This window comes from Dipodomys spectabilis, unplaced genomic scaffold (assembly GCF_019054845.1).
Source record: "Dipodomys spectabilis isolate Male_0828 unplaced genomic scaffold, ASM1905484v1 ptg000018l, whole genome shotgun sequence".
Taxonomy (NCBI): domain Eukaryota; kingdom Metazoa; phylum Chordata; class Mammalia; order Rodentia; family Heteromyidae; genus Dipodomys; species Dipodomys spectabilis.
Genome location: NW_024870695.1, coordinates 1,174,414 through 1,202,102, shown reverse-complemented (window position 1 = coordinate 1,202,102; position 27,689 = coordinate 1,174,414). Strand labels below are relative to the sequence as shown.

Here is a 27,689-nt window from a genome sequence, read left to right as displayed (position 1 = left end):
TATTCCTGGGTTTGTCCATCTGTCTGGCTGTCTCCTCTTTAGTTCTAGGGACTGAATTTAAGCCCTCATGAATGCTAGAACACCACTAGAGCTACATCCATGCCACTCAGGGATTCTGGTTCTGTTTCTAGAGCCCTCCAGGAAGCTTGCTTCAGGTATCTATCTATCTATCTATCTGTACATATAGATATATAGATATCAGTACTGGAGTTTGAACTCAAGTCATGTGTTTACTCTGCTTGCTTGCTTGCTTGCTTGTTCTGGAGCTCTACCACTTGAGCAAGACTTCTAACCCTGATTTTTTTTTTCATACTGGTACTGGGAATCTGAACTCAGATCTTAGGTGTTATCTCTTAGCCCTTTTGCCTAAGGCTGGTGCTCTACCACTTGAGGGTAGCCCCACTTGTGGCTTTTTGCTGGTTTATCAGAGATAAAAGTCTTGTCTGCTTGAGCTAGCTTCAAACCTTGATCCTCATACCTCAGCCTCCTGAGTAGCTAGGATCACAAGTAGGACCCAGCATAACCCAAATATCAGTATCCTAAGGAAGTTCTTGCCTAGGTCTGAGTCCTCAGTCACCACCTAGTTCTCCTTTTCCTAGAACAGAGGGAAAGCATGGAGTTAAAAGCTCCAAGGATGCAGTCACTCTATTGTTAGACTAGTTTACCCTGACTTCACTCTGACCCTGACCATATCATGCATATTTTATGAAATCCCACTCCTCCCAGAACAAAGCGAAATTCTGGACAAGGGTAGGAAAACAGTACAAATGGTACAAATCCAGTATTCATCTGAATCTCCTTCAGAATAAAAATGCATTCCCAAACATTTCCCAGCGTGAGGGAGATGGGTATATCAGAATCTCTAAAAAGCTGGAGGGTGTCATTTTCATTCAATACATATCTAGACTCTCCCTCCCTCTCCCCCTAAGAATCCTGCTTATAATTCTACTGCATGGAAGCAGCTTGCAGATGGAGAAAAAAACCTGATAATCATTGCTTTAAATCAACCTTGTTTTGAGCCCAAATTCAGAATATCAATTAATGTTATTTGGAACACCAATTTTGACAAAGTACAAGAATTTTTTTGAGGGGTGGGGGGAGAGTTGCCAGTGTCCCAGCTGCCTTGGCTTGGTGCTGTTGGCAACCCCTCCTGTTCATGGTCTCCTCAGTAACTATGTACTGAGCCCAAAGCAGAGGCAGGAAACTGGCAGAGGCCTACAGATGCCTTTTGTCTGGCCCACACATTTTTTTAATGGCAATTAGTTGTCAGCATTTACACAGTGAGAAGTTTTATTTAAAAAAAAATCCCGCACTTCTGTTTTTTTCTTATAAAATAGAGACCATGGGAAACCTGGGTCCATACCCCCATAGGGGGATCATGGCTGTCTCCCTTCCCATAGGGCAACTCTATCCAAGTCACTTTCAGTCTCTGCCACTGCCTCCTATTTCACATCTGGTCAGCTTAGCTTGTGGAAACTTCTCTGTCTAGGCCTATAGACATTTAAGTTTGTACTGCTGGCCCTGAGCTATCTTTTGAAGACCAACAGAACAGGGCTCTTCTCTCTGGTCTGAGCTCACAACGCTGGAGACTTGAGGGCCTTGTTCTATTTCAGCAACTGAAACTTAACTGATAGTAAAAACAAAACAGAACAACAACATCAAAAACATGCACATTCCTTTAGAGTATGATCTCCTAGCCTTCCGGAAAGAACCCCAAGCTTCCAGGTAAGAGATGAAAGTGAAAGCTCCACTGCTTCCCAAGGGCTCTTGGACCAATCACAGGACAGCTGACAGTTGTTTCTCACCCAAACAGCCTGAGCCTGAGTGTGGGACAGACAGCATCAGCTTTTCTTCCGCTTGTCTTCCTCCAATACCTTCTCCTTCAGCTCCCATCCATACCCATCCATGGCATCCGTGTACAAGTTGTTTGTGCTCTTTGTTTCTGCTTTCTTTAGAGTGTGTGCTTTGACAAAGCCAAACACCAAGCCATGTATAACTGGGCCACCTGCAGATCCCTTCTGGCAATGATAGCAAAGCGACATGGCACAGCTGGAAAGAAGAATTCTAAAGCTCTTCCAGAGTACTTACTAGAGACTGGCAAGCTTTTTTTTTTTTTTTCCCCCCCAGCACAGGTGGTCCTGAGAAAAGGTGAGATCAGGTTACGAACATGATCACCTCATAGAACTGGGGAAATATACTGAAAAAGGAGATGATGGGAACCTAAATCCTGCGAGCCAACCTCCAATCTCAACATCCAGAGGAGAAAGCAACACATTTTCTGTTCTTACAGTGCTGGAGACATTCACAGTCATCAACAAAATTCCCATATAAAAAGCACTGCCTCGGATCTCTCTCTCTCTCTCTCTCTCTCTCTCTCTCCCTCCCTCTCCCTCTCTCCCCCTCTCTCTCTCCCTCCTTCCTTCATTCCCTCCCTCCTCCCCTCTCTCTCTGTGAGCTAACCTCTTTGGGGTTTGAACTCAGGGCCTAAGCACTGTCCCGGGGCTTTATTTTGCCCCAAATTAGTGCTCCACCACTATTCCATCTCTGGCTTTTTTTGTAAGTGGTTAATTGGAGATAGGAGTCTCAAAAACTTTCCTGCTTGGGCAGGCTTTGAACCACAATATGCAGATCTCAGCCTCCTAAGTAGCTAAAATTACAGATGTGAGCCACTGGTACCTGGCTTATGTAGCCCAGAAAAGAAAGTCCTGAAGACTCTCAGATAACCACCAGAAAGCTGGAAGTGGAGCTGTGACTCAACTGGTAGAGCACTAACCTTCAGTAGAAAAGCTCAGGTACAGCACCTAAGCCCTGAGTTCAAGACCCAGGACTAGAAGAAAGAAAAGGGGGGAGGGGAGGGAGAGAGAGAGGGAGGAGACAGGAGAGAGGGAAGGAGGGAAAGGAGTGAAGAAGGGAGAGGGGAGGAGGAAGGGGAAAGGGGAAGGGAGAGAGGGAAGGAGGGAGGGAGGGAGGAAAGGAAGGAAGGAAGAAAAAAAATAAGGGTAGGCACCAGTGGCTCACATCTGAAATCTTACTTACTCAGTAGGTTGAGATCTGAAAAACACCATTCAAAGCCTGGACAGCAAAGTCTTTGAGACTCTTTTTTTTTTTTTTTGTCAGTCGTGGGGCTTGAACTCTGGGCTTGGGTGCTGTCCTTGTGCTCTTCAGCTCAAGGCGAGTGCTCTACCGCTTCCAGTTTTCTGGTGGTTTATTGGAGACAAGAGTCTCCCGGACTTTCCTGCCAGGGCTGGCTTTGAACCGAGATCATCAGATCTCAGCCTCCTGAGTAGCTAGAATTACAGGCGTGAGCCACCAGTGCTTTGAGACTCTTATCTCCAATTAACTATCAAAAAGTTAGAAGTGGAGCTGTGGCTCAAGTGGTAATATACCAGCCTTGAGCAAAAAAGCTAAGAGACAGTGTCCAGGCTTTAGTTCAAGCCCTAGTACTGGTGCGCACACACATACGCACACATGCGTGTACACACACACACACACACAAAAGGTTGACAGAAGAAACTTATCCAAGATAATGTAAGTGGTACACAGAACACCAGAGCTCAAACTCCAGAACACCTGGTCTCAGCTCACTGGCTGCCTCCAAAATCACTCCCTCGTATCTATTTTCTTTTGTAGTTCTTATTGCTATACCTATAATCACCTGACATGTCTCTTTTGTACATTTGTTCTCTTGTCTCTCTCAACAGAATATAAGTTCCTGAGGCAGAGACTTGACCACCTTGTCATTGCCATTTCCCTGTATGGAACACAGGAATTACAGATTATATAATCTGGAGCTTTCAGCAAGTATTTGTGGCTGGACTCATGGGTAGGGCAACGCTGTCTCACTACATAATTATCAAAAGCATCCCTTCTGCATGCATGCCATGCATTAGCCCCTGGTTAGATCCTGTGTATAGAGATACAGATGCAAAAATCTACAAATTGAGAAGGTTTTATGGATATTTCCCCCTTTTTTGGATGGAAGACTGTGACTACCCCTCCTAGCCTAATGCTTATATACTTCTGCATCCATCTTAACTTTACTGCATGTAGAGTTAAGATGATGTAGCCGGGCACTGGTGGCTTACACCTGTAATCCTAGCTACTCAGGAGGCTGAGATCTGAGGATCGCAGTTCAAAGCCAGCCCATGCAGGAAAGTCTGTGAGACTCTGATCTCCAATAAAACCACAGGAAAACCAGAAGTGGCACTGTGGCTCAAGTAGTAGAGCACTAGCTTTGAACTGAAGAGCTGAGGGACAGCATTCAGGCCCAGCATTCCAGCCCCACGACCAACAATTACAACAACAACAAAAAGGATGATGTAACTACTCAGAAAGTAAATGTGTCATAGGAAGTAGAAAGCATCCCCAATGTACCAATCTTCCTCTAAAGTTCAAAGAAGGGTAAATCAGAGCAGTGGTTCCCAACTCTTAATTACCTCAGGCAGTGGTTCTCAAAATATGGTCCCTAGACTGGCAACATCAGCCCTATCTGTGAGCTTGTTGGAAATCCAGATTTTCTTGCTGTGTATGGTAGCTTAAGCCTATATTCTAGCTATTCAGAAGGCAGAGACGGGGAGAATGAGTGAGGCTTGCACAGGGAAGAAAAGTTCGTGAGACTTCTTCTTTCAATGACTGGGTGTACTGGCGCATGCCTGTCATCCCCAGCAACACAGGGAAGTGCAAATAGGAGGAGTGCACTCAAGAAGACTCTACCTTGAAAATAATCAATGCAAAAAGGGGCTAGAGTCATGGCATGGAGTCCTGGAGTCAAGTGTGAGGCTGAGTTCAACCCCCTAATACCACCAAAAAAAAAAGAACCTCCCAGCAATAGGTGACCTCCACACCTACTAGAATCAGATACTCTGGGGCCAGGAGCCAGGCCTGTGTTTTAACAAGCCCTTCAGGTGTCTAAAATTGTAGAACTATTATCCTAGGGAACTGAAAATGTATAGATTCTTAGGCCCTGAAGATCCAATTGAATAGATCTAACTGAATTGAATAAGGCCCAAGGAGAATTCAAGTTTTTTGGGGGTTGATGTAAACTTGTGGCTAAAGATTTGAGTAGTACACCTAAGGATTCATCTTTCCCAGCTTCAGGAAGGCATCATCCTCAGCTCTAGACCCATCTCCCACCCCACCAGACCTAAGCCTCTCACTCACCACACAGAGCAATGATGTGGCTGCTATCTTCATGCACAAACTTCCTGGTGACAGCCTCTTCCATGATTTGCTTCACCTGTGGATAAATGGACAGTATCCTTATTTTTATTTTTGTTTATTTTGGGGGGATGCTGAGGACCAAACCCAGTGCCTCATACATGGTAGGCAAGCACTCTACCATGAAACTACATCCCCAGCGCAGCATCGTTTTACATATATATTCACATATACACACATATACATGTATATGTACGTATATGTGTGTATATTAATTCGTTAATTTTTTTTAGGACTTCCTGCTCCAAGCCTTTCGGAGGGGAAACCAGGAAAACAGATGTCATAATCCATCAACTAAGTGGTATGGCGTTCTAATCCAGGTGAAAGTGTCCTGCTTTGGGGATAAGAGGCTGTTTGTGCCAGGTGTAATTCTGTAATCCCACCTGTAATCCTAGTTTCAAAGTGAGTTTAGCCTCATCTCCAATTAATCACAGAAAAAGCTGGAAGTGGCACTGTGGCTCAAGCAGTACAGTGCTACTCTTGAGCAAAAGGAGCTCAGGGACAGCACTCAGGCCCAGAGTTCAAGCCCCAGAACCAGGAAAAGAAAAAAAAAAAGGCCGTTTGTTCCTCTGCATTCGGCTGGAGGGCTTGTGCGCAAACAGTCTCAGTGACAGGATCCATTCATGCCTCAGGGACATTTGATTGTGTTTTCATTCTTTCTAGGTTTTAAAACTGATGTGTGTCACAGTGAGAGAAGGGAGGATATTCTTAGGAGAGGAACACAAAGGTGCAATGCCTATGTGCATCTGATCATGTAAAATAATACTTATTGAAATGAACTCCAGGAAATGGGAACAAGAGGTCCTTTTCTTTGTTGCTGTTTTTGTTTTGCTTTGTTTTGTGGGGCCTGGGCACCGTCCCTGAGCTCTTTTGCGCAAGGGTAGCACTCTACCATTTTGAGCCACAGTTCCACTTCCTGATTTTTGAATGGTTAATTGAATATGAGTCTTGCAGGGAGACCGGGGCTGGCTTTGAAACACGATTCTAAGATCTCAGCCTTTAGAGTAACTAGGTTTAGTCATGAGCCACTGGCGCAGGGCCACTGTTTTGACTTCTCACATCACTGGTTAGATTTCTAGGTATTTATTTTGTTGGTTCTAAGGTTTAGACTCAGGACCTGGTGCTTGCTAGACAGGTGCTCTACCCCTTGAGTCATGTATATCTGGTCCTAAAGTATCTTTTTTGTTTTTATAAATAGAATAACAAGTAGTGGTATTTTGTAGCTGGTCTCTTTTGCTTGCCTGCGTGATTGTAAGATTCGTCCATGTTGTGTATATGTTGTAGATAGATATAGATGTTGTGTATAGTTGTAGATGGTTCATTCCAGATTGTGTGAACACATAATTGACTGGCATTTGGGTAGTTTCCACTTTGGGGTTTTTATGAATAGTCTTGCTATGAACATTCTGGACACATATTTTGCTGAACATATGTGCTGGCTTTTTAAAATTTATATTTCTAAGCAAGGAATTTCTGATGTATATAATCTGCTTTGTTAGACTTTGCCAAAATGCTCTCCAAAGTGATTGTAATAATTTACACTCCCATTGGTGTTTATAAAGCTCTAGCTGCTCCCAACATTTTAGGCAAGCACAATCGAGACCTAGGGGAATGGGTAGAAGACAGATGCTAGCACTGGAGATGAGAAGATAGATTTCCTTAACTCCAGCTTACAGGAGGCAGAATTGGTCTTACCATTCTTCGGACAGTCAGTTGTACAGTGTTCTGATGCTGCCCTCAGTTAGCACTATACTGTTTGGAGAGTGGTAAGAGTCCAAAGCTTTCAGAAAGGGGAAGGGATGGAAAGGGAAGGAAAAGGAAAGGAAGAAGGGCCCAGAAGCTCTTCACTTCCTCCCTGATGGAACTGCTCTTCCTTGGTGGTTAGGTAAATAAGGCTGAGTTAAGATTAATTCCTGTACTCTAAACTGTTAAAAGCTTCCTAGATGACTTCCCAAAGGGTGTTTATATTTATCAGCAGAACATAATACCACAACTAAACATCCATAGGCATCTGAAGTGCTTGGTAGCACCTATTTTTGGGTTAGAAGGCTCTATAGCTACTCCTAAAAAGATACTGCGGGTCTCTGTGAAAAAGGATGGCCATACCTAAATTGATACTGGTTGTCTCTACTTTTTTTTTTTTTTGGGTCGGTCGTGGGGCTTGAACTCTGGGCCTGGGCGCTGTCCCTCAGCTCTTCAGCTCAAGGCGAGCGCTCTACCACTTGAGCTACAGCGCCACTTCCGGTTTTCTGGTGGTTTTTATTGGAGATAGGAGTCTCACGGTCTCTCCTGCCCGGGCTGGCTTTGAACCGTGATCCTCAGATCTCAGCCTCCTGAGTAGCTAGAATTACAGGCGTGAGCCACCAGCGCCCGGCTGGTTGTCTCTTCTTGTAGAGAGAAAGGATATGTTTTTTTCTTTGCATTTCTGTTCTGAACCTGGGGCTTGAACTCAAGGCCTGGACCACTGTCCCTGAGCTTTTGTGCTCATGGCTAGCGCTTTACCACCTGAGCCACAGCTCCACTTCTGGCTTTTTGGTCATTAATTGGAGATAAGAGTCTCATGGACTTTCCTGTTGGAGCTAGCTTTGAATCATAATTCTAAGATCTCAGCCTCCTGAATAGCTAGGATTACAGGTTTGAGTCACTGGTGGTTGGGTTGGATATATATATATATGTATATTATATATATATTTTTTCTGTAAACCAAGCACTGAAGGGGGAAATACATGAAACTGAAAGCAGGTAGATCTATAATGAAGACACATTATACAGTTGTGCCATATTCTGGACATGCTTCAGGTTGTGGGGGGGAAGATCACGCATACATGCACGAGCATGGGCACTTATTGGTGCTGGGGCTCAGATTCAGGACCTTATTCTCCTTTGACTTTTTCTGCTCACAGTGGTGCTCTATCACTTGAGCCACATTTCTAGTTAGGGTTTTTTTTTTTTTTTTTGGTCGGTCCTGGGGATCGAACTCTGAACCTGGGCGCAGGTGAGCACTCTACCACTGAGCCACATTCCCAGCCCCCAGTTTTTTTTTTTTTTTTTTTGGAGTCCAGTGGTGGGCCTGAACTCTGGGCCTGGGCTCTGTCCCTCAGCTCTTCAGCTCAAGGCTAGCGCTCTACCACTTGAGCCACAGCGCCACTTCCGGCTTTTTTCCTTTTTGCTTATGTGGTGCTAGGGAATCGAACCCAGGGCCTCAGGCATGCAAGGCAAGCGCTCTACCACTGAGCCACCTTCCCAGCCCCCCAGTTTGGGTTTTTTAATTGAAGAGTCTCTCTTTTTTCCTTTTATGCCAGTCCTGTGGCTTGAACTCAGGGTTTGCACTCTGTCCCTGGGCTTTTTTTGTTCAAAGCTAGCTAGCACTCTACCACTTGTATTCACAAAACTACTCTGGCTTTTTTTTTTTTTTTAATGTATTGTGAAAATACCATACAGAGGGGTTACAATTACATGGGCAAGGTAATGAGTGTATTTCTTTCTTTTTTTTTTTTTGTCCATCATGGAGCTTGAACTCTGGGCCTGAGCGCTGTCCTTCAGCTCTTCAGCCGAACCCAGGGCCTCATGCATGCAAGGCAAGTGCTCTACCACTGAGCCACCTTCTCAGCCCCATGAGTACATTTCTTATCAAGCATTGTTGCCTCCTGCTTTGTTTCCCCTTCCCATCCCTTCCCATCTTTTTTTTTTTTTTTTTGCCAGTCCTGGGGCTTGGACTCAGGGCCTGGGCACTGTCCCTGAGCTTCTTTCTGCTCAAGGCTAGCACTCTAACCACTTGAGCCACAGCACCACTTCCAGCTTTTTCGGTGTATGTATTACTGAGGAATAGAATCCGGGGCTTCATGCATGCTAGGCAAGCACTCTACCACTAAACCACATTCCCAGCCCGAGCTTTTTGTGTTTTTTTTTGTTTTTGTTTTTTAAGAATCATTGTTGGACTAATATTGTCTTCTAAGTATTGGAGAAAAAAATCATTGTTTTCTGAAAAATCTTTCCTAGTATGCCTAATCAACCCTCAAATTTGGATTGCACTAATTGCAGCAAATGTTTAATCACATTTGTCTTAAATGTTTGGGTATGACTCCCTTCCTGCTTTTGTTCATACTCTTCTTGGAAGTCTCTGTCACTAGACTACTTTCTTTCTGGAGATAATCAGTGACTATTTTTTTTTCTTTTCTTTCTCTTTTCCTCCCAGAGGTTGGGACTGAATTGAACCTGGGCCTCATGCATGCTAGGCAACACTCTACTAATTTGGGGAGATCGGGGCTGAGGCTTAATGCTGATTTGATAGACCCCTAGCTTAGGAAACCCTCATGTGGCCACTTCACAACAAAAGCACAATAAAGCTTCTCACACAAGATGGGAAGGAGAGGGCTAATGCCAAGGAAAGGAAAGGTAACTAATAGGGCATAGTAGCTAACCCACAGTAATGAACTATGAAGAGTTTTCCAGGATTTTATGAGAACCCAGAGTCTTGCCCCACCTGAAACTCTAAGATGTAAGAGAACCAATATGGTAATTTTTAAATAAATGAGATAGCATTATCCCTATTTAAAGGGGGTATGGGGGCTGGGAAGGTGGCTCAGTAGTAGAGCGCTTGCCTTGCATGCATGAGGCCCTTGGTTTGATTCCTCAGCACCACATAACCAAAAAAAAGAAAAAAGTCGGAAGTGGCGCGGTGGCTCAAGTGGTAGAGCACTAGCCTTTAGCTGAAGAGCTGAGGGACAGTGCCCAGGCCCAGAGTTCAGGCCCCATGACCGGACACCCCCCCCCCCGAAAAAAATAGCATATTTAAAGGGGGTGTGTGTGAAGAAATCCAGGCTCAGAGAGGTTAAGTAACTTACTTAAGGTCACACAGAAGTAGATTCAGGCTATTCCAAAGTTCTATTCTACCAGTTCTCAGTTTCCAAGATCAGCAGGCTTATTTACATATAGTCACTGTGTGCCTGTAAGTGTGCCAGGTACTGGCTAGAGCATAGTGAACAAAGCGGACAGGTTCCCTGCCCTCATGGAGTTCACACATCTGGCAGATCTAGCCACCAAAGCAGTGGGGGAAAGGAGGCCTCATTCATTTCATCTACTCTGCAGGCTTGAGCTCTCTCACAGGCTGGTGAGTCATTCATACGTGTCGTCCACCACCCCCCCCCCCCACACACACTGAAATGAAAATGGGCTTTTGAGCAGGGTCAAGGTAAGGGAGTTAGTACGGAGGAGGACTCTTCTTTCTGACGTGAGGGCTTCCCTCAAAAGCGGAGGAAAAAAAAAAATCGAGTCTAAAAACACCATTCTTAAACCCCCGGTTCCTGGGTAAAGAGGTGGGCGTGGAGGGAGAAGAGAGAGAGTGCAGCAAATCAGGCAGCCACGACTCAGGGATAGCGAAGGGGGGTGGTCGGACGCCCTCAGCGGGATCCAAGCACCCCTCCCACCCCATCACCCGCACAGGATGCCCGCGGGGGCCCGCCCTCTCCCTCGATGGCACCGGGAATGAATGGGCAAAGCTCCGGCTCTTCAGAAACCGCCGCCACCCCTCCCGCGACCTCGGTCTCCCGGGACTGCTGCCGTCACAGGGCGGGGAGCTGCGGGAGCGCGAAGCAAACAAGCCCTGGGGTGCCACCTGTCCCCGGGACCCCGCCCCCGCCCGGCCCAGGCCTGGCCGTCAGGTGCCCGCAGCCCGAAGGTGGGTGCGGACCTCCGGGTCCCCGGGCCGCGCGGGCGTGGCGCGAGCCGTCCCCCCCCCCAGGCGCTGGGGTCCGCACCCCGACTTTACCTCCTTTTTTACGTTCCACAGCAGTTTCTCTTTGGCTGCGTCCTCTGCGCTGCCCATGGTGCGGACGGTGGCGGAGAGGCGGCACCGAATGCCCCCTGAGTCCCCCGCTCGCCCTCGCCACCTCCGAGCCTTTCAGCTCAGCGCCCCACGCGCAAGGCGGAGCCCCCTCCCGCCGCCCTCCCCGCCTGCCGCCGCCGCCGCCGCAGCCACTGCCGGGTGCTCGGCTCCGCAGCCATCTTCCGAGCCCCGCACCGACGTCAGGCGGCAGGCCCGGCCCCTTCCCACAGTCGGGAGGGGCGGGGCGGGGGGTGCGCACAGCGAAGGGGCGGGGGTCGGGGCGCGGGGAGGCTGCGCGCGCCTGGGGGCGGCGGGCCCGGGGGCCGCTGTCATGGCAACGCGCCTGCTCCCTCCGGGAGGGCGCAAACTCGCATTGTGAGCGCCGGTAGCCAGTCCCGCACTGCACGGTCCAGCCAGACTTTGGACCCTGAGGCTGAGCCTCAATTCTGATAGATGCCTCCCCAATTTCCACCCGCGGAGCTGGGAGGACCGGGTCCGGCACTAAGGCTCGAATCTGCCCACGGGGGACGCTAGCGTTGTCTCCCGGTCCCAGGTCGCCTCCGAGTCCCACGGTCAGCGGTTGCTCAGTTGCAAAGCTTGTTGGAAGTTGAGTGGGAAGGCAGCTGCTGGTTTTGGAGAAGAGGAGCCAGAAGGCAGGAGGGTCATGGCCCCCCTCCCCGCCCACCCCCCAACACACCCACACCCTTCGCAGGGCTCTCCACATCCTGTCTGGTCCTGGTAACCGCTTTGTGAGAAATGAGGTGCCGATTGTAAACGGACCGGCGGGAACTTGTATGGAGCTAATGAGGCGAGTGAAGCGCCTTCCCTGCGACTTGCCCTCGAATGTAAAGGGTGTTTTGGGAAAGGAAAAGGCTGCTCAGCAGTAAAGAACGCCTTTTGTTGTCAATATAGAGCGGCGCGCCCGAATCTTACGTGAGAGGGGCTTAGGCGTCTCGTGCACAAGTAGCCTTCCATTCAACATCTTACTACGTGCTGCCATGTAATAGTGCAAAAAGAAAGAGAGAGAGGAAGGAGGAAAGAGAGAGAGAGAGAGGAAGAAAAAAGAAGAGAAGTGGACACAAAACCGCCCTTCTGGAATAAGAGCCGGAGTTGGCAGTATATCGGCTCCTTTTGTCTTTTTCTTTTCGGTGCCAGTCCTGGGGCTTGAACCCAAGACTTGGGCAATGTCCCTGAGCTTTTGTGCTCCATCACTTGAGCCACAGCTCCACTTCTGGCTTTTTGGTGGAGATGAGTCTCACGGATTTTCCTGCCCGGGCTGGCTTGGAACCACGATCCTCAGATCTCAGCCTCCTGGGTCGCTAGGATTACAGGCGTGAGCCACCCGTGCCCGGCTACAAGGGGAGTTTTAAAGTCGTCAGCCGCAGAGTGCAACGTCTGAAAAGTTCCCACCGCGGTTCCACTGAGACTGACAGATGGGTTGAAAAGCCCTCAGCACAACGCGTGGAAGCCCCGCCCCCGGAAGGGGCCCTCTAGAGGGAGGGGCCGGAAACACTCCGCGCGGCCCGGAAGTAGTGCGGGCTTGGAGCACGCGGACGGCGGCATGGCGGCTCACCGCTCCGGCCCGCTAAAACAGCAGAATAAGCCTCATAAAGGCGGGCGGCATCGGGGTCGAGGGTCGGCACAGCGAGATGGCAAAGGTGAGGAGACAGGGCAGGTAGAAGGACCGTTTAACTGGTAACCGCTTTTCCTTGCGTCTGCACTGCTATAGTCAGGCCTGGGACTGGGCAAAGGCCCGTGGGGCGGTGGGCTTAGAGAGGGGGCCTCTGTTTATCTTCCGATCCAGACACAACAGCCCCATCTGGTCTCCTCTCCAGGCCGCCTAGAAATGAAAATCCTGTGCAAGAAGGTGAAAAAAGAGCTGAGCAGAATAGACCAGAGACATCGCGCCAGCCAACTCCGAAAGCAGAAGAAGGAGGCGGTAAGGAGAATTGGGTTGGGGACATGCTGCGGATTTACTACCATTATACAAGGATGATGGTATGAACTAGAAGATGGGACTCTGGGACGGGCCGGAGATGGAAAATGCACAAGTTGGGCCTACACTACTTACTGGTCTAGATTTTTTTTTTTTTTTGGTCGGTTGTGGGGCTTGAACTCAGGGCCTGGGTGCTTTCCCTGAGCTCTTTAGCCCTAGGCTAGCTCTCTACTACTTTTAGCCATGGCTCCATTTCCCGTTTTTTTGAGTGGTAAATTGGCTCATGGGAACTTTTCAGCCCGGGCTGGCTTCTAACTGCCATCCTTAGATCTCAGCCTCCTGAGTAGCTAGGATTATAGGCATGCTCGGTGCCCAGCTCTGGTTTGCATTCTTTTTTTTTTTTTTTTTTTCTGCCAGTCCTGGGGCTTGAACTAAAGGCCTGGACATTGTCCCTGAGCTTCTTGTGCTCAAGGCTAGCACTCTACCACTTGAGCCACAGTGCCACTTCTTGCTTTCTCTGTTTATGTGGTACTGAGATATTGAACTGAGTGCTTCAGCATGTTAGATAGGCACTCCTACCACCAAGCCACATTCCCAGCCTTGGTGTAGATTCTGTTAGAGTCTGAGATGACCTGCAGGCTTTCCCCCATACTTGGGGGCCTGTGGCAAGGAGGCTGGTACCAGGCTGCCGCTGGCCATACTGTTGGAAATGTAATACTGGAGCATAGTTTTCTGACTATTTCTTTTCTCAGGTTCTGGCAGAGAAGAGACATTTGGGCAGCAAGGATGGGCCTCCCCATCAGGTGCTGGTGGTGCCTCTGCACAACAGGATTTCCCTGCCTGAGGTCTTGGGACTGCTTCAGGATGGAGACTTGGGAACAGTATGCTTCAATGAATGTGGAAACACTCACAGCTTTATGCTACTGTGCCCACAATTGAAACATCGGTGGTTTTTCACATTTGCAAAGCCAGGTTAGAGCATATAATATTCTCCTGTTAAATATAAATAGCTTAAATTTCTTTCCTTTTTTTTTTTTTTTTTTTTAAACTTAGGTGGTGCTTATAATCAAACGCAGGGTCTTGCCCATGGTAGGCAAGTTGTCACTCTGCTGACCTTGAACTGGTGGCCCTTTTATCACAGCCTTCAGAGGGCTAGGTAATATTTGCTGAGAATAATGTTCTGTACCTTTTCTGTGTCTTCTATCTCCAGGGGATCTGCACACTGTGTTAGACCTGGCTAAAGTGGCTGATACCATCCTGTTTCTCCTTGATCCACTAGAAGCTTGGGACAGCACTGGAGATTACTGCCTTTCCTGCCTCTTTGCTCAGGGCCTTCCCACCTACAGTAAGTGAGTTGGCATATTGGAGGCTAGGAAAAAAGTAAATAATTGTTCATTGTGTACCTATAGCTGTTCAAGCACTTAGCTTGGCATTTGATTCAGGAATATATATGATGGATTATATTGCTGGTAGAATGTATATGCAGACATTAAATTTGATCACTTATGAATTGTCAGTTAAGGTCCTATTTTATTTCTGAGCTGACATTTGCCAAGAGGAAGAAGAATGTGAAGTTTTGTTGTGACATTTCTTTTTTTTTGGTCAGTAGTGGGGCTTAACTCTGGGCCTGGGCACTGTCCCTCAGCTCTTCAGCTCAAGTCTAGTGCTCTACCACTTGAGCCACAGCGCCTCTTCTGGCTTTTTTTGCTTATGTGGTGCTGAGGCATGCAAGGCAAGCACTCTACCACTGAGCTATCTTCCCAGCCTTCTTTCTTCTTTTTTTTGGGGGGTCTGGTCATGGGGCCTGAACTCTGGGCCTGGGCGCTGTCCCTCAGCTCTTCAGCTCAAGGCTAGTGCTCTACCACTTGAGCCACAGCGCCACTTTCTGCTTTTTTCTTTTTGCTTATGTGGTGCTGAGGAATTGAACCCAGGGCCTCCAGCATGCAAGGCATGCGCTCTACCACTGAGCCACATTCCCAGCCCCCTTCTTTCTTATGTGTATGTGTGTGTGTGCCTGCATGCGTGTGAGTCCTGGGACTTGAACTCAGGTCCAGGGCTTTTTTGCTCAAGGCTAGTGCTCTATCACAGGAGTCACTTTCTGCCTGGGCTGGCTTTGAAGTGCTATCCTCAGATCTTAGTCTTCTGAGTAGCTAGAATTATAGTCATGAGCCACCAATGCCAGCATCATTGTGCCATTTCTTTCTTTCTTTTTTTTTTTTTTTTTTGATGGTGGGGCTTGAACTCTGGGTTTGGGTGCTGTCCCTGCACTCTTCAGCTCAAGGCAAGCGCTCTACCACTTGAGCTACAGCACCACTTCCAGTTTTCTAGTGGTTTATTGGAGATAGGAGTCTCACAGTCTTTCCTGCCCGGGCTGGCTTTGATCCTTGGGTCTCAGCCTCCTGAGTAGCTAGAATTACAGGCATGAGCCACCGGCACCCGGCATTGTGACATTTCTTTAGGGTGGCCAAGGGTTGACTTTCTCAGTGATCTCTGGGATCACATACCTGTTGGCTTATTTGAATTGCAAGAGGATTTTCATGTAAGCAGTAAGTTACAAAGCCCTCTCTTTTGCTTTCAGCACTAGCTGTCCAGGGGGTTTCTGGCCTCCCACTGAAGAAACAAATAGATGCCAAAAAGAAGTTAAATAAAGTAGTGGAGAAGCGCTTTCCTGATGACAAACTACTCTTGTTAGACACCCAACAGGAGGCAAGCATGCTGCTTAGACAGTTGGCTAACCAAAAGCAACGGCATCTTGCTTTTCGAGATCGGAGGGCCTACCTGTTTGCCCATGCTGCTGATTTTGTGCCTAGTGAAGAGAATAACTCTGTGGGCACCTTGAAAATCTCGGGTTATGTTCGTGGGAGGACTCTGAATGTAAATAGCTTGCTGCATATTGTTGGATATGGAGACTTCCAAATGAAACAGATAGATGCTCCCATGGATCCTTTCCCCTTAAATACTAGAGTGAATAAGTCCCAGAAGGACTCAAGCATGGCAATGGAGGTGAGATTGATGCTTTTGTATTTTGTTTTTCTTTTTGTTCCCCTGCCCCCCTGTCAATGCTGAAGATCAAACCTAGGACCTCATGAATGCTAGACAACCATTTTACCACTCAACCTGTATTATGGATTTTTGTGCAAGTTGGCACATGATGGAAATTTAAATCCAGAAAAGATAGTCCACAAGTATGTTGGTCTATTATATATATTACTTTTTAGTATGTTGATCAATTATATATATATTACTTTCTAGCTGTCCTGCACACAGTTGACTGAGTTTATAGAAGGGGACCCAGTATGTGATCACTCCTCAAAGAACTTAGTTGGATTAGAAAAAAAGGGCAAATGCCAGTGAAGTAAAGGTTGAAGTTAGGTTATCATATGGACCTACTGTAGAAGTTGAGGAAATAGACAGGCAAAGCAGAAGGAAAATCAGCTAAATGTGGAGTAGGATGAGTGTGGCTTAAGGTAAAACGGAGGTGAAAGAATGGAGACAACAGCTTGATAGGAATGAGAACTAGGTACAGTATGGATAAGATTATGAAAGGCCTCAAGAGCTGAGCAGAAGTGTAGAGTTAAGATGCCATTTGACATGGAAACAGCCATTTGAAAATACCCTTGGTTATGTTTTGATTTGTCTGCATAAGGACTGATAGGTTTCTGAATCTTACTGCTTGCTGTGTTTAAGTATACTTTTGGTTAATGTTTGACTGGCTAGACCTGCTTTTGTTTTTCAGATTTGTGCTGTAGATGCTGTGGTTAATATGGAAGAAGATCTTAAGATCCTAATGAAGGCAGACCCCAATAAACAGGAATCTTTGCAAGCAGAGGTCATCCCAGATCCAATGGAAGGGGAGCAGACCTGGCCCACTGAGGAGGAACTGAATGAGGCAGATGGTTGGTAGTAGTAACAGACTTCTTTGTTATTTATCTGACCTGGAATTGTGGATTTTTGTCTAGTTGCTTATAGGGTAGCTGCTCACACCCTATGTAGGGTAGAATAGGATGAGAATAACATTGAAGTTCCGTCATTTCCCGTATCCCCAAATGCTGTAGATTGCACTAAGCAAACAGTGGATGCAACTTTGTTCCATTTCTTGACATTGCATTATTTTATAATGAACAGATAAACAACTGTAGATGTACTGAAACAACTTAGCTGTGTAGGTATTGCTAATTGTGAGGCAGTTGAGTTAAATTTGAAAGTCTGCTCTACTTACCTGTCTACTAATGTGTACACATGTTGACAGAAGTGTCCAGCATCTTCTGGAGTTAAGAAGACCCAGGGCAAAGGAGGTCCATAATTTGTTGGGAGGTTTATAACTTGTTTTGGCTTTTACAGATTCTGTGAAGCAAAGTTCTAAGGTGGTAAAGAAGGTTCCCAAAGGAACATCCAGTTACCAAGCTGAATGGATTTTGGATGAAGGTGATGGAAGTGATGGGGAAGGAGATGAGTATGACATGGAACATGAGGATTTTATGGAAGAAGACTCTCAGGTAAGGAATTGGATCATTAGACCACTTATATACACAGTGCTCAGTACTAGGTGGTGTGCAGTCTTGACATTGCTGTCATTTTCTTAGTAATGACTGATCACAAAGAATGAGATTTTTTTTAATGACTTAATCACTGTTAGAATAGAGATGAAGATTATTGGTTAGTTAGGTGTCCAGGGAAATTAGCTTCCTGGCTTTGGGGTAGAGGTGGATGGATTTCTTGTGAGATAACTGCAGTCCTTTTATAGGTTGAGAGTGCTGAAGAGGAAGATGAGGAGGAATGTGAAACGCTGACAACAGGGGAGTCTGTGCGTGATGATCTGTATGATGAGAAAGTGGATGAAGAGGCTGAGGAAAAAATGCTGGAGAAATATAAACAAGAAAGATTAGAAGAGATGTTTCCTGATGAAATGGATACCCCCCGTGATGTGGCTGCCAGAGTGCGGTTCGTCCATAATTCTCAAGTGAAATAATAAGTTTTTATTTAAAAACTATGGCTCAGAACCATGTTATAATAGAGAGAAAGATGTTGTGTTTGCTCCTGAAGGGTTAATATTCTGTGTCAGAAAGGGAAATTAATATATGATCTGTGGTAAAGACTAGTATTATATGATTACTCAATTATTGGAGCTTGAACTCAGGGTCTGGGTACTGTTCTGAGCTTCTTTTGCTCAGGGATAGTACTATACCATTTGAGACTCAGCTCTACCGCTGGCTTTTTCTGAATAGTTTATTGACGGTAAGAGTCTCATGGACTTTCACGCTGGGTAGCTTCAAATCTCAGCCTCCTGAATAGGATTACAGTCATGAGCCACTGGCATCCAACTACACTCTCAGCCTTTTCCTGGTTAACTGGAGATAAGATTTTCACAGATTTGTCTGCCCAGGTGGCTTTGAACCTTGATCCTCATATCTTAGCCTCTTGAAATGACAAGCAGAAGCAATGACAACAGAAGCTAATACTCAGTTGAAGTATAATGTTTGTAGGTTTGGGAAACGTGTGGCAGGACAACAAAGTAAAGGCATGAAAGATGATCTTGTCTGTTCTGAATTGGAATCTGAAGCCAGTGAGTAATGTTGGATATTAAGTGGTTAAGGCTATTGCCAAAGATGTAGTTTATCTGGTTAAAGAGCCATTCCCTGTCAGGCACCAGGATGCCACTCTAAATACTTTATCCCCAGTAAGAAGTTTGGGTTTGGTTCTGAAATACTTGTTACAAGTTATTTCTAGAGTATGAATTCTAGAGTTAGATTTTTTTTTCTGTTTTGTGAAGAGGAAAGGTTTATTTTGTTTATGCTAGATTAGATTTTTTTTTTTTTTTAGAAATGACAATTAGAATTCCTTTCCCCTTTTCTTTCTTATCATTATCTCTTTCCTGTTTTCCTTTCGGGTAGGCAAGTGCCCTATCATTTAAACCACATTCCTGGCCTTTTTTCTTTTTCAGTTATTTTTCAAGTAAGGTTTCCTGTTTTTACCTTGGTTGGCCTCAGACAACAGTTGTACCTGCATCTGTGCCTGACCTTATGTTAAGGGTGATGATGTACAGACGAGATGGGATCTTAGGAACTGATTTTGCTTGGGTTAACCTTAAGCCATTTGGCCCATGAAGATTCTTTGGCCCATGAGGATTCTTCTGTTTCTCACTTTCTGAGTAGCTGGGGTTATAGGCATTATCTACTATGCCTGATCCTCTTTGGGGTCTTTGTTTTGTTTTTGGTTGAAGTCAGCCTGGGCACTGTTCTTGAGCTTTTTTTGCTCAAGGCTACTCCACTTGTGGCTTTTTTTTTTTTTTTTGGTCGGTCGTGGGGCTTGAACTCTGGACTTTGGCTCTATACCTCAGCTTTTCAGCTCAAGGCCAGTGCTCTACCACTTGAGGTACAGGGCCACTTCCGGTTTTCTAGTGGTTTATTGGAGATGAGAGTCTCACGGACTTTCCTGCTTGGGCTGGCTTTGAACCTCAGTCCTCAGATCGCAGCCTCTTGAGTAGCTAGGATTATAGGCGTGAGCCACAGGCACTGGCCCCACTTTTTTGGTAATTAATTAGAGATAAAATAGGCTGGTTTGGAACTTTGATCCTCAAGTCTTAGCCTTCTGAGTAGCTAAGATTATAGGCATGAGCTACTGGCACCTGAGTTTCCCTATTTTTTTTTTTTTTTTGGGTCCGATCGTGGGGCCTGAGCGCTGTCCCTCAGCTCTTCAGCTCAAGGCCTGAGTGCTGTCTCTCAGCTCTTCAGCTCAAGGGTAGCGCTCTCTACCACTTGAGCCACAGCGCCACTTCCTGCTTTTTTCTTTTTTGCTTATGTGGTGCTGAGGAATCGAATCCAGGGCCTCAGGCATGCAAGGCAAGCGCTCTACCACTGAGCCACCTTCCCAGCTCCTGTTTTGAGACAGGTTATGGCTCTGTAGCTCGGGCTGTCCTGGTACATTCTGTCTTTTGTTAGCACTGTGAATGCTAGGATTACAAATATATATTATTGTACTCAAGTGTTTGTTTTTGATTTTTTGGGGGGGAAATGGGGAGTGTCCTTGGGGCCTGAACCCAGGGCCTTTACCACCGAGCCATATCTATGCCTAGCTCAATTTTTGTTTTTGGTTGATCGTGGGGCTTGAACTCTGGGCTTGAGCGCTGTCCCTGAGCTCTTTAGCTCAAGGTTAGTGCTGTACTACTTGAGCCACAGCTCGACTTCCTGTTTTCTGGTGGTTAATTGGAGATAAGAGTCTCATAGATTTTCCTGCCTGGGTAGGCTTTGAACCCCAATCCTCAGATCTTAGCTTCCTGAGTAGCTAGGATTACAGGCATGAGCCACCCGCGCCTGGCCCTAGTTTAGTTTTTTTTTTTAAGCTAGAGCCTTAGATGGTGGTGTTTTTGTTGTTGTTTGGTGGTTGGTTGGTTTTTTGGTGCCTGTCTTTGTCCCTGAGCCTTTTCTTGCTCTATCACTTGAACTACAGCTAATTGAAGATAAAAGTCTCATGGGGGCTGGGAATGTGGTTTAGTGTAGAGTGCTTGGTTAGCATGCTTGAAGCCCTGGGTTTGATTCCTCAGTACCACATAAACAGAAAAAGCTGGAAGTGGTGCTGTGCTATGGCTCAAGTGGTAGAGTGCTATCCTTGAGCAAAAAGAAGCTCAGGGACAGTGCCCAGGCCCTGAGTTCAAGCCCCAGGACTGATTTAAAAAAAAAGTGTCTCATAGACTTTCTTGCTGGGTCTGGCTTTAAATAAAGATCCTCAGATCTCAGCCTCCTGAGTAGTTAGGATTACAGGCTTGAGTTACTTGCACCAGACTCATTTTTGATGTTCTTTTTGTTTTGTTTACTAGTACCAGGGTTTGAATTCAGGATCTCCTTTCACTTGGCTTTTTTATTCATAGCTGGTTTTCTGCCACTTTTTATGTCTTCAGTCTGGCATTGTGCTGGTTTATTGGAGATAGAGTCTCACAGGCTTTTCTGCCCCGACTGGCTTTGAACCACCATCCCCTAGGTCTTAGCCTAGTGTGTACCTAGGATTATAGGCACGAGTCGCTGGTGTCTGGCTCCTTAGCTGTTTTAGACCTAATGTGAATCTTATGTAGCACATATAAATCTCTTACATATATTTGAAATTTCTATTCTAGCTTTCAGAAATATAGAGGCCTCAAGAGTTTCCGGACATCTCCATGGGATCCTAAGGAAAACCTCCCTCAAGACTATGCTCGGATCTTTCAGTTTCAGAACTTTATTAATACTAGGAAACGTATCTTTAAAGAGATTGAGGAAAAAGAAGCTGAAGGAGCTGAGGTATCTTATCTGCTTTCCTGTGTGTCCTATAAGTTGTGAGTGTTTGCGATCATACTACCACTTTTACTTTCTCTTGCTCTTTTTTTTTGGGGGGGGGGCAGGTGGTTGGGGTGGGGGTGGTCCAAGACCAAGACTTGAATTCTGTATTTGCTGCTTTGGTGGAACCCTAACACCTGAGCCACAGCTTCAACCCCTAACGGTTTATTATTTCTTTTTTTTTTTTTTTTTTTTTTTTACTTCTCTTGGCATGAGAATGAGTATCTAATTTAGTTTTGTGCTTGCCTGCAGCTAAATCAGCTGTATTAACCGAGAGACTTGTATCTGAGTAATTGAAGCATCTGTTAGAGGGAATCTTTCAGGGGGAAGGTTAGTTTTATGTAGTCTGAGAGATTAACAATTTGGAGAAAAGTTCTGTCATTATTGAGACTTTAAGAGTAATCCTGTGATCTCTGTTTCCTGCTGGCAGGTCGGCTGGTATGTCACACTTCATGTCTCTGAAGTCCCTGTCTCAGTAGTTGAATACTTCAAACAAGGAGCACCCTTGATTGCATTTTCTTTGCTCCCTCATGAACAGAAGGTAAATTAGTATCTGTGGGAAGTAGCATCACAAAAAATTTTCCAACCTGTTCATGATGTTTTGCTAATTGGGATATGAAGATTATGGCTTTGTAATTTAGTAATCAGAGAATCAGAGAAGTCAATGATGGTTATACCCAAAATGTCTGAACCTGTCTGAAGCATCTCAGTGATGCAGTTTGGTGTAGTTCTGAGACTTCTCCAAGATAGGAGTGTTTTTCAGATAACAACAGCAGCAGTAAGGGGCTGGGAATGTGGGTCAGTGGTAGAGTGCTTGCCTTGCATGCATGATGAGGCCCTCGGTTCAATTTCTCAGCACCACATAAGCAGAAAAAATCAGAAGTGGTGCTGTGACTCAAGTGGTAGAGTGCTAACCTTGAGCTGAAGAGTTGAGGGACAGTGCCCAAACCCAACAACAACAACAACAACAAACAGCAGTAAAAATATAAGGTATACTATGGTTTAGACCTCTTGTCTATATGACTTATTGTGCACATTAGGGTAGAGACAACTGCTCTGACCTTTGGTTGGTGGTGTAAGAGTTGAGGAAGAGGCTTGAATAAATAGGATTTGAAGGCCATAATGTGTAGATGAATAGAAAGGCACTGTGACAGAAGTTGAGCTCTTTTATGTTAGATATGGGAAGGTAAACTAACAAGTGCATGAGAACTTTGATCATGCTAATGACAGTTGTTGATGGATATAAAGGGTTACTCTGTGTCATCATCTACACTCTACCATTAACTAGTACTTGTAAGTTTTAGAGTGAATCTGATGTTTGTTTGCTTTGCCTTCTTTCAGGTTAGGCTGTTGTATTCCTAGATTAGAAGCTTTTTTTCTTACTTGGTCCTCAGATGTCAGTATTGAACATGGTGGTCAGTCGGAGCCCTGGCAACACTGAACCTGTGAAAGCCAAAGAGGAACTGATCTTCCATTGTGGATTCAGGCGCTTCCGAGCCTCACCTTTATTCTCTCAGCATACTTCAGGTCAGTAGTGTGGAAGCCTTTCAGTTCTCCTCCATCTTGTTTTTCTTTTTGGAGACTGGGAGTGATGGAGGGCAGAATACAAAGTTCCAGCTCTTATGTATCTGGGTTTGAGGTGTTTTCAGTACTCTGGCTTAGGAGTCAATGATGTTTTTATTCAAAATGTCTGAACCTGTCTGAGGCATCTTAATGATGCAGCTTGTGTGGTGCTGAGACTTCTCTGTCATGAGTACTTGTATCCAAGTAAGTTTTGAATCAGTTGATAGCTTTACAAAAATGGGTATGTCAGTGTGGAAACCATAGTGTCTGGCATAACAGTGGCAGTGAGTAAAAGGGTGGTGACTTTTGTGGCTCTCCAGCTGAGTAAAGAGATGGTAAGATTGCATTTAGTAATTTAATAATTGTACTCCTATAGACTATGAGATAGGTTATCCTCTAACTTGGTTTTTTTTTTTTTTTTTTTTGTTGACTGTGGGCCTTGAATTCTGTGCCTGGACACTGTCCCTCAGCTCTTCAGCTTTAGGCGAGTGTTTTACCACTTGAGCCACAATGCCACTTCTATCTTTCTGGTGGTTAGCTGAAGATAAGAGTCTTATGGAGGGCTGGGAAGGTGGCTCAGTGGTAGAGTGCTTGCCTTGCATGCATGAGGCCCTGGTTCCATTCCTCAGCACCACATAAGCAAAAAGAAAAAAGCTGGAAAGGCTCAAGCGCTAGCCTTGAGCTGAAGAGCTGAGGGACAGTGCCCAGGCCCAGAGTTCAGGCCCCACGACTAGACCCCAAAAAAAGAGTCTTATGGATGTTCCTGCCTGGGTTGGCTTTGAACCATGATCCTCAGATCTCAGCCTCCTAAGTAGCTAGGATTACAGGTGTGAGTCACCCAAGCCTGTCTTAACTTGGCATTTTTGAACATCACCATAGCTCATTCAGCTTCCAGCAATGTCAGGAAGAAGACATAAAGGCATTATTGGTAGTCTGAATAGTTTTTATTATTCTCACCAATCATACTATCCAAGACTTTTTGGGGGGGGGGTCTGGTCGCAGGGCCTGAACTCTGGGCCTGGGCCCTGTCCCTCAGCTTTTTGGGTCCAGTTGTGGGTCCTGAACTCTGGGCCTGGGCGTTGTCCCTCAGCTCTTCAGCTCAAGGCTAGCGCTCTACCACTTGAGCCACAGTGCCACTTCCTGCTTTTTTTTTCTCTTTGCTTATGTGGTGCTGGGGAATCGAACCCAGGGCCTCATGCATGCAAGGCAACCTCTCTACCACTGAGCACCTTCCCAGCCCCCAAAAGACTTTTTTTTATTAAATATTTTTCTTTTTCTCTGGCTTTTAGTATATTAAGGTCAGGTTCAGCAGACAAAGGTTTTTTTTATTTTTAAATTTTTATTTATTTTTTTGTCGGTTATGGGGCTTGAACTCGGCCTGCGCACTGTCCTTCAGCTCTTCTGCTCATGGTGAGCACTCTACCACTTAAGCCACAGTACCACTTCTGGTTTTCTGGGAGTTAATTGGAGATGAGAGTATCATAGACTTTTCCTGCTCGTCTGGCTTTAATAAATCACAATTCTCAGATCTCAGCCTCCTGAGTAGCTAGGATTATAGGCATGAGCCATGCTGCCCAGTGATTTTTAGGTTTTCAGATTTGTCCAACTTGTTCTTTTTGTAACCAAAGTTCATTGGAATGCAGTGTGCCATTTTAATTTTCATTTGTTTGTTCATTTGTTTATTCTTAGCACAGTGTCTCACTATATAGCCCAGGCTGGTCTTTCAATCCTCCACTTCTGCCTACTAATTTATATATACCTTTTGTTGTTTTTGGTCGTGGGGCCTGAACTCTAGGCCTGGGCGTTGTCCCTCAGCTCTTCAGCTTAAAGCTAGCACTCTTACCATTTGAGCTATATTGCCACTTCCAGCTTTTTCTGCTTATGTGGTGCTGAGGAATTGAACCCAGGGCATCATGCATGCAAGGCAAGCACTCTTACCACTGAGCCACCTTCCCAGCCCCAATTTATATATACTTTTTAAAATCTCCAGGTGTATATATTGTCTGTGGCTGCTTTTATGTTACAGTGGCTGAACTAAACAGCCTCTGTGTGGCTTCAAAGTCTAAAATACTTTATATCTAGGCTGAAGCACTGGTCAGTGCCTGCCCAACACTAAGTGTTGTTGTAGCAGAGGGTGTCAGCAAAGCACTGATTTCTAAATGAGGTGGGGCACTGGGCATCAGAATCCTCTGGAGAACTTGTTTTTCTTTTCTTTTTTTTTTTTTTTTGGGTCATGTCGTGGGGCCTGAACTCTGGGTCTGGGCGCTATCCCTTAGCAATTCAGCTCAAGGCTAGTGCTCTACCACTTGAGCCACAGCGCCACTTCTGGCTTTTTTCTTTTTGTTTATGTGGTGTTGAGGAATCGAACCCAGGGCCTCATGCATGCAAGGCAAGTGGCTCTACCACTGAGCCACCTTCCCAGTCCGAGAACTTGTTTTTCTTTTGGTGCTGGTCTTAGGGCTTGAACTCAGAGCCTGGGTCCTGTCCCTGAGCTTTTATGCTCAAGACTAGCAATCTACCACTTGAGCCAGAGCTCCATTTCCAAATTTTTTGGTGGATACTTGGAGATAAGAGTCTCACAGATGTTCCTGCCCAAGATGACTTCTAACTGGCTCAAATCTGAGCCTCGCGTGTAGTAGTTAGGATTACAGGTGTGAACTACCAGTGCCCTACTTGGAGAACTTTTTGAACCTTAAATACAGTTAAAGCTCCAATTCATAGGACAAAAGTTACATCTTTCAGTTGTATTGAGACAACTTCTTAAAAACTTTTTTTCATTATGAGCCCCTGGGTGGCCTCAAACACAATTGTCTTGTCTCTACCTTATAATTGGTGGGGTTACAGGTATATACCACCATACATACTCTGAGGCAGGGGGGAAAAAAGAGAATTAGTGAAGTAAAGAAATAAAAGTGGACTGGAAAGGTAGCTTAGTGGTAGAGTGCTTGTCTAGCATGCATGAGGCCCTGGGTTCGATTCCTTAGCACCACATAAGAATAAAAAGCTGGAAGTGGTGCTGTGGCTCAAGTGGTAGAGTACTAGCCTTGAGCTGAAGAGCTGAGGGACAGCGCCCAGAACCCAGAGTTCAGGCCTCATGACCAATAAATAAATAAATGAATAAATAAATAAATGAGGCTGCTTTTGGTTTAGCAGTTGACCTTGTACAAATAATACATGCTGATAGTTTTTTTTTTTTTTTTTTTTTAATATTAAAAGTTGTGGTTGGAAAAGAGCACTTGCCTGCCATGCACAAGGCCTTCGGTTTGGGAGAAGTTAGCAGTGATATAGCCCCTTTGGATTGTTTATGGTTTCTCAAAATGTTTGTGATTTTTCTTTAACCCTTTTGGCAGCGGACAAACATAAATTTCAGAGATTCCTAACTGCTGATGCAGCTGTAGTGGTGACAGTGTATGCACCAATCACTTTCCCTCCTGCATCTGTGCTGCTTTTCAAGCAGAAAAGTAATGGTAAGTTGAGTTCACAGTGGTGAATGGGCTTTTTGGTAGCATCATCACTGTTTTCTATGTTTAGATTCGGGAGTCATGTGGTATGTAGAAGGTTAGCAATGGTTTCAAAATATATCAGTCTATGACTCACAGTGAGTCTAAGCTACCAAAGTGGGTGCTGTGTTTAGCGTAGGTTTGGGGAACAGGCTGAGGCAATATCATTTAGTGGTCTTTACTGTAGTTTCAGGAGGGGGAATAGTAGAGTACATTGCTTTTTTTCCCCGTGGATTAAACTAGTAAATGGAGAGTGTGGTCTATAGATTCTTGAACAGCCTCTTTTCTGTCCCCTGTAGGAATGCACAGCCTCATTGCTACAGGACATCTGTTATCGGTGGATCCGGACAGAATAGTCATCAAGAGAGTTGTTCTAAGTGGTCATCCTTTCAAAATTTTTACCAAGCTGGCGGTAGTGCGTTATATGTTCTTCAACAGAGGTAACATGAAGAAGGAGGATGGGATTTGATTGTTTGTGATGGGAAGGTTGGGTTTACATTTTTTTTTTTTTGGTCCGGTGGTGGGGCCTGAACTCTGGGCCTGGGCGCTGTCCCTCAGCTCTTCAGCTCAAGGCTAGCGCTCTACCACTTGAGCCATAGCGCCACTTCCGGCTTTTCTTTTCTTTTTTTTTTTTTTTGGCTTATGTGGTGCTGAGGAATCGAACCCAGGGCCTCAGGCATGCAATTCAAGCGCTCTACCACTGAGCCACCTTCCCAGCCCCTGGGTTTACATTTTGTGGGTAAATGTTTCATCTTGGTCTTCTATGTTTTCCATTCTTAAGAGGATGTGCTGTGGTTTAAACCAGTGGAACTGAGAACAAAGTGGGGCCGCAGGGGACACATCAAGGAACCTTTAGGTAAGAATGTGAGATTTGGGGACCTAATAGATTTCTCCAGTGCTACTCTTGGGATTGGTGCACACTGATTTTAAATTTTTTACTTTTAATTTTACTAATTTGCCATAATCTTTCCAGGTACCCATGGTCACATGAAGTGCAGTTTTGATGGGAAGCTAAAATCTCAGGACACAGTATTGATGAACCTCTATAAACGGGTATTCCCCAAGTGGACTTATGATCCATATGTACCAGAACCTGTATCTTGGGTGAAAAGTGAGACTTCTTCAACAGTGCCTGAAGTGGACATAGAATAATGGATTCACTGGGATCTGACCATTCCTCTGATAGGAGTCAGTGGGATGTGATTGGGCAGTTTGTCACTACTGTTTTGGCCTATTTGTCTGCTGCCCCACTACAAAATTTATTTTGATCTGAAGTATCACATATGGAAAATTTTCGATTGTTTAACCCAAAAAGCTTATTATTTCATACTGAAATTTCTATT

The 27,689-nt window shown here is 45.5% G+C and overlaps 2 protein-coding genes and 2 non-coding genes across 5 annotated transcripts in view; 3 read left to right on the top strand and 1 right to left on the bottom strand.

The window, feature by feature from the left end:
• Positions 1 to 11,234, bottom strand: part of Sgsm2 (small G protein signaling modulator 2) — a 40,073-nt gene extending 28,839 nt beyond the window's left edge. For both annotated transcript variants that reach the window (XM_042670864.1, XM_042670872.1), the window contains exons 1-2: positions 10,985 to 11,234; positions 5,161 to 5,236 (exon numbers count right to left, since the gene is read on the bottom strand). In XM_042670864.1, coding sequence (XP_042526798.1) covers positions 5,161 to 5,236; positions 10,985 to 11,041 — 133 coding nt within the window. In that variant the 5' untranslated portion in view covers positions 11,042 to 11,234. The remainder of the gene's footprint in view (positions 1 to 5,160; positions 5,237 to 10,984) is intronic.
• A 1,347-nt stretch (positions 11,235 to 12,581) lies between these two features.
• On the top strand, positions 12,582 to 27,629 carry Tsr1 (TSR1 ribosome maturation factor). Its single transcript, XM_042670884.1, has 15 exons — positions 12,582 to 12,699; positions 12,877 to 12,980; positions 13,730 to 13,949; positions 14,188 to 14,322; positions 15,556 to 15,980; positions 16,714 to 16,873; positions 17,319 to 17,473; positions 17,722 to 17,918; positions 21,085 to 21,247; positions 21,714 to 21,824; positions 22,678 to 22,810; positions 26,197 to 26,313; positions 26,646 to 26,786; positions 27,128 to 27,202; positions 27,320 to 27,629. The coding sequence occupies exons 1-15, from the start codon at positions 12,603 to 12,605 to the stop codon at positions 27,496 to 27,498; spliced, it is 2,412 nt and encodes an 803-aa protein (XP_042526818.1). The 5' UTR covers positions 12,582 to 12,602; the 3' UTR covers positions 27,499 to 27,629.
• Positions 21,937 to 22,030, top strand: LOC122103641. The gene has a single exon (XR_006146814.1). It is a non-coding gene; the product is annotated as a small nucleolar RNA SNORD91 family (small nucleolar RNA).
• On the top strand, positions 22,941 to 23,033 carry LOC122103640. The gene has a single exon (XR_006146813.1). It is a non-coding gene; the product is annotated as a small nucleolar RNA SNORD91 family (small nucleolar RNA).
• Positions 27,630 to 27,689: the final 60 nt, after the last annotated feature.

Coding starts and splice junctions, on each gene's coding strand:
- Tsr1 (XM_042670884.1), top strand. CDS start 12,603: ATGGCGGCTCACCGCTCCGGCCCGCTAAAACAGCAGAATAAGCCTCAT. Junction 13,950..14,187: donor TTTCACATTTGCAAAGCCAG/GTTAGAGCATAT, acceptor TTCTATCTCCAG/GGGATCTGCACACTGTGTTA. Junction 17,474..17,721: donor TTATGGAAGAAGACTCTCAG/GTAAGGAATTGG, acceptor GTCCTTTTATAG/GTTGAGAGTGCTGAAGAGGA.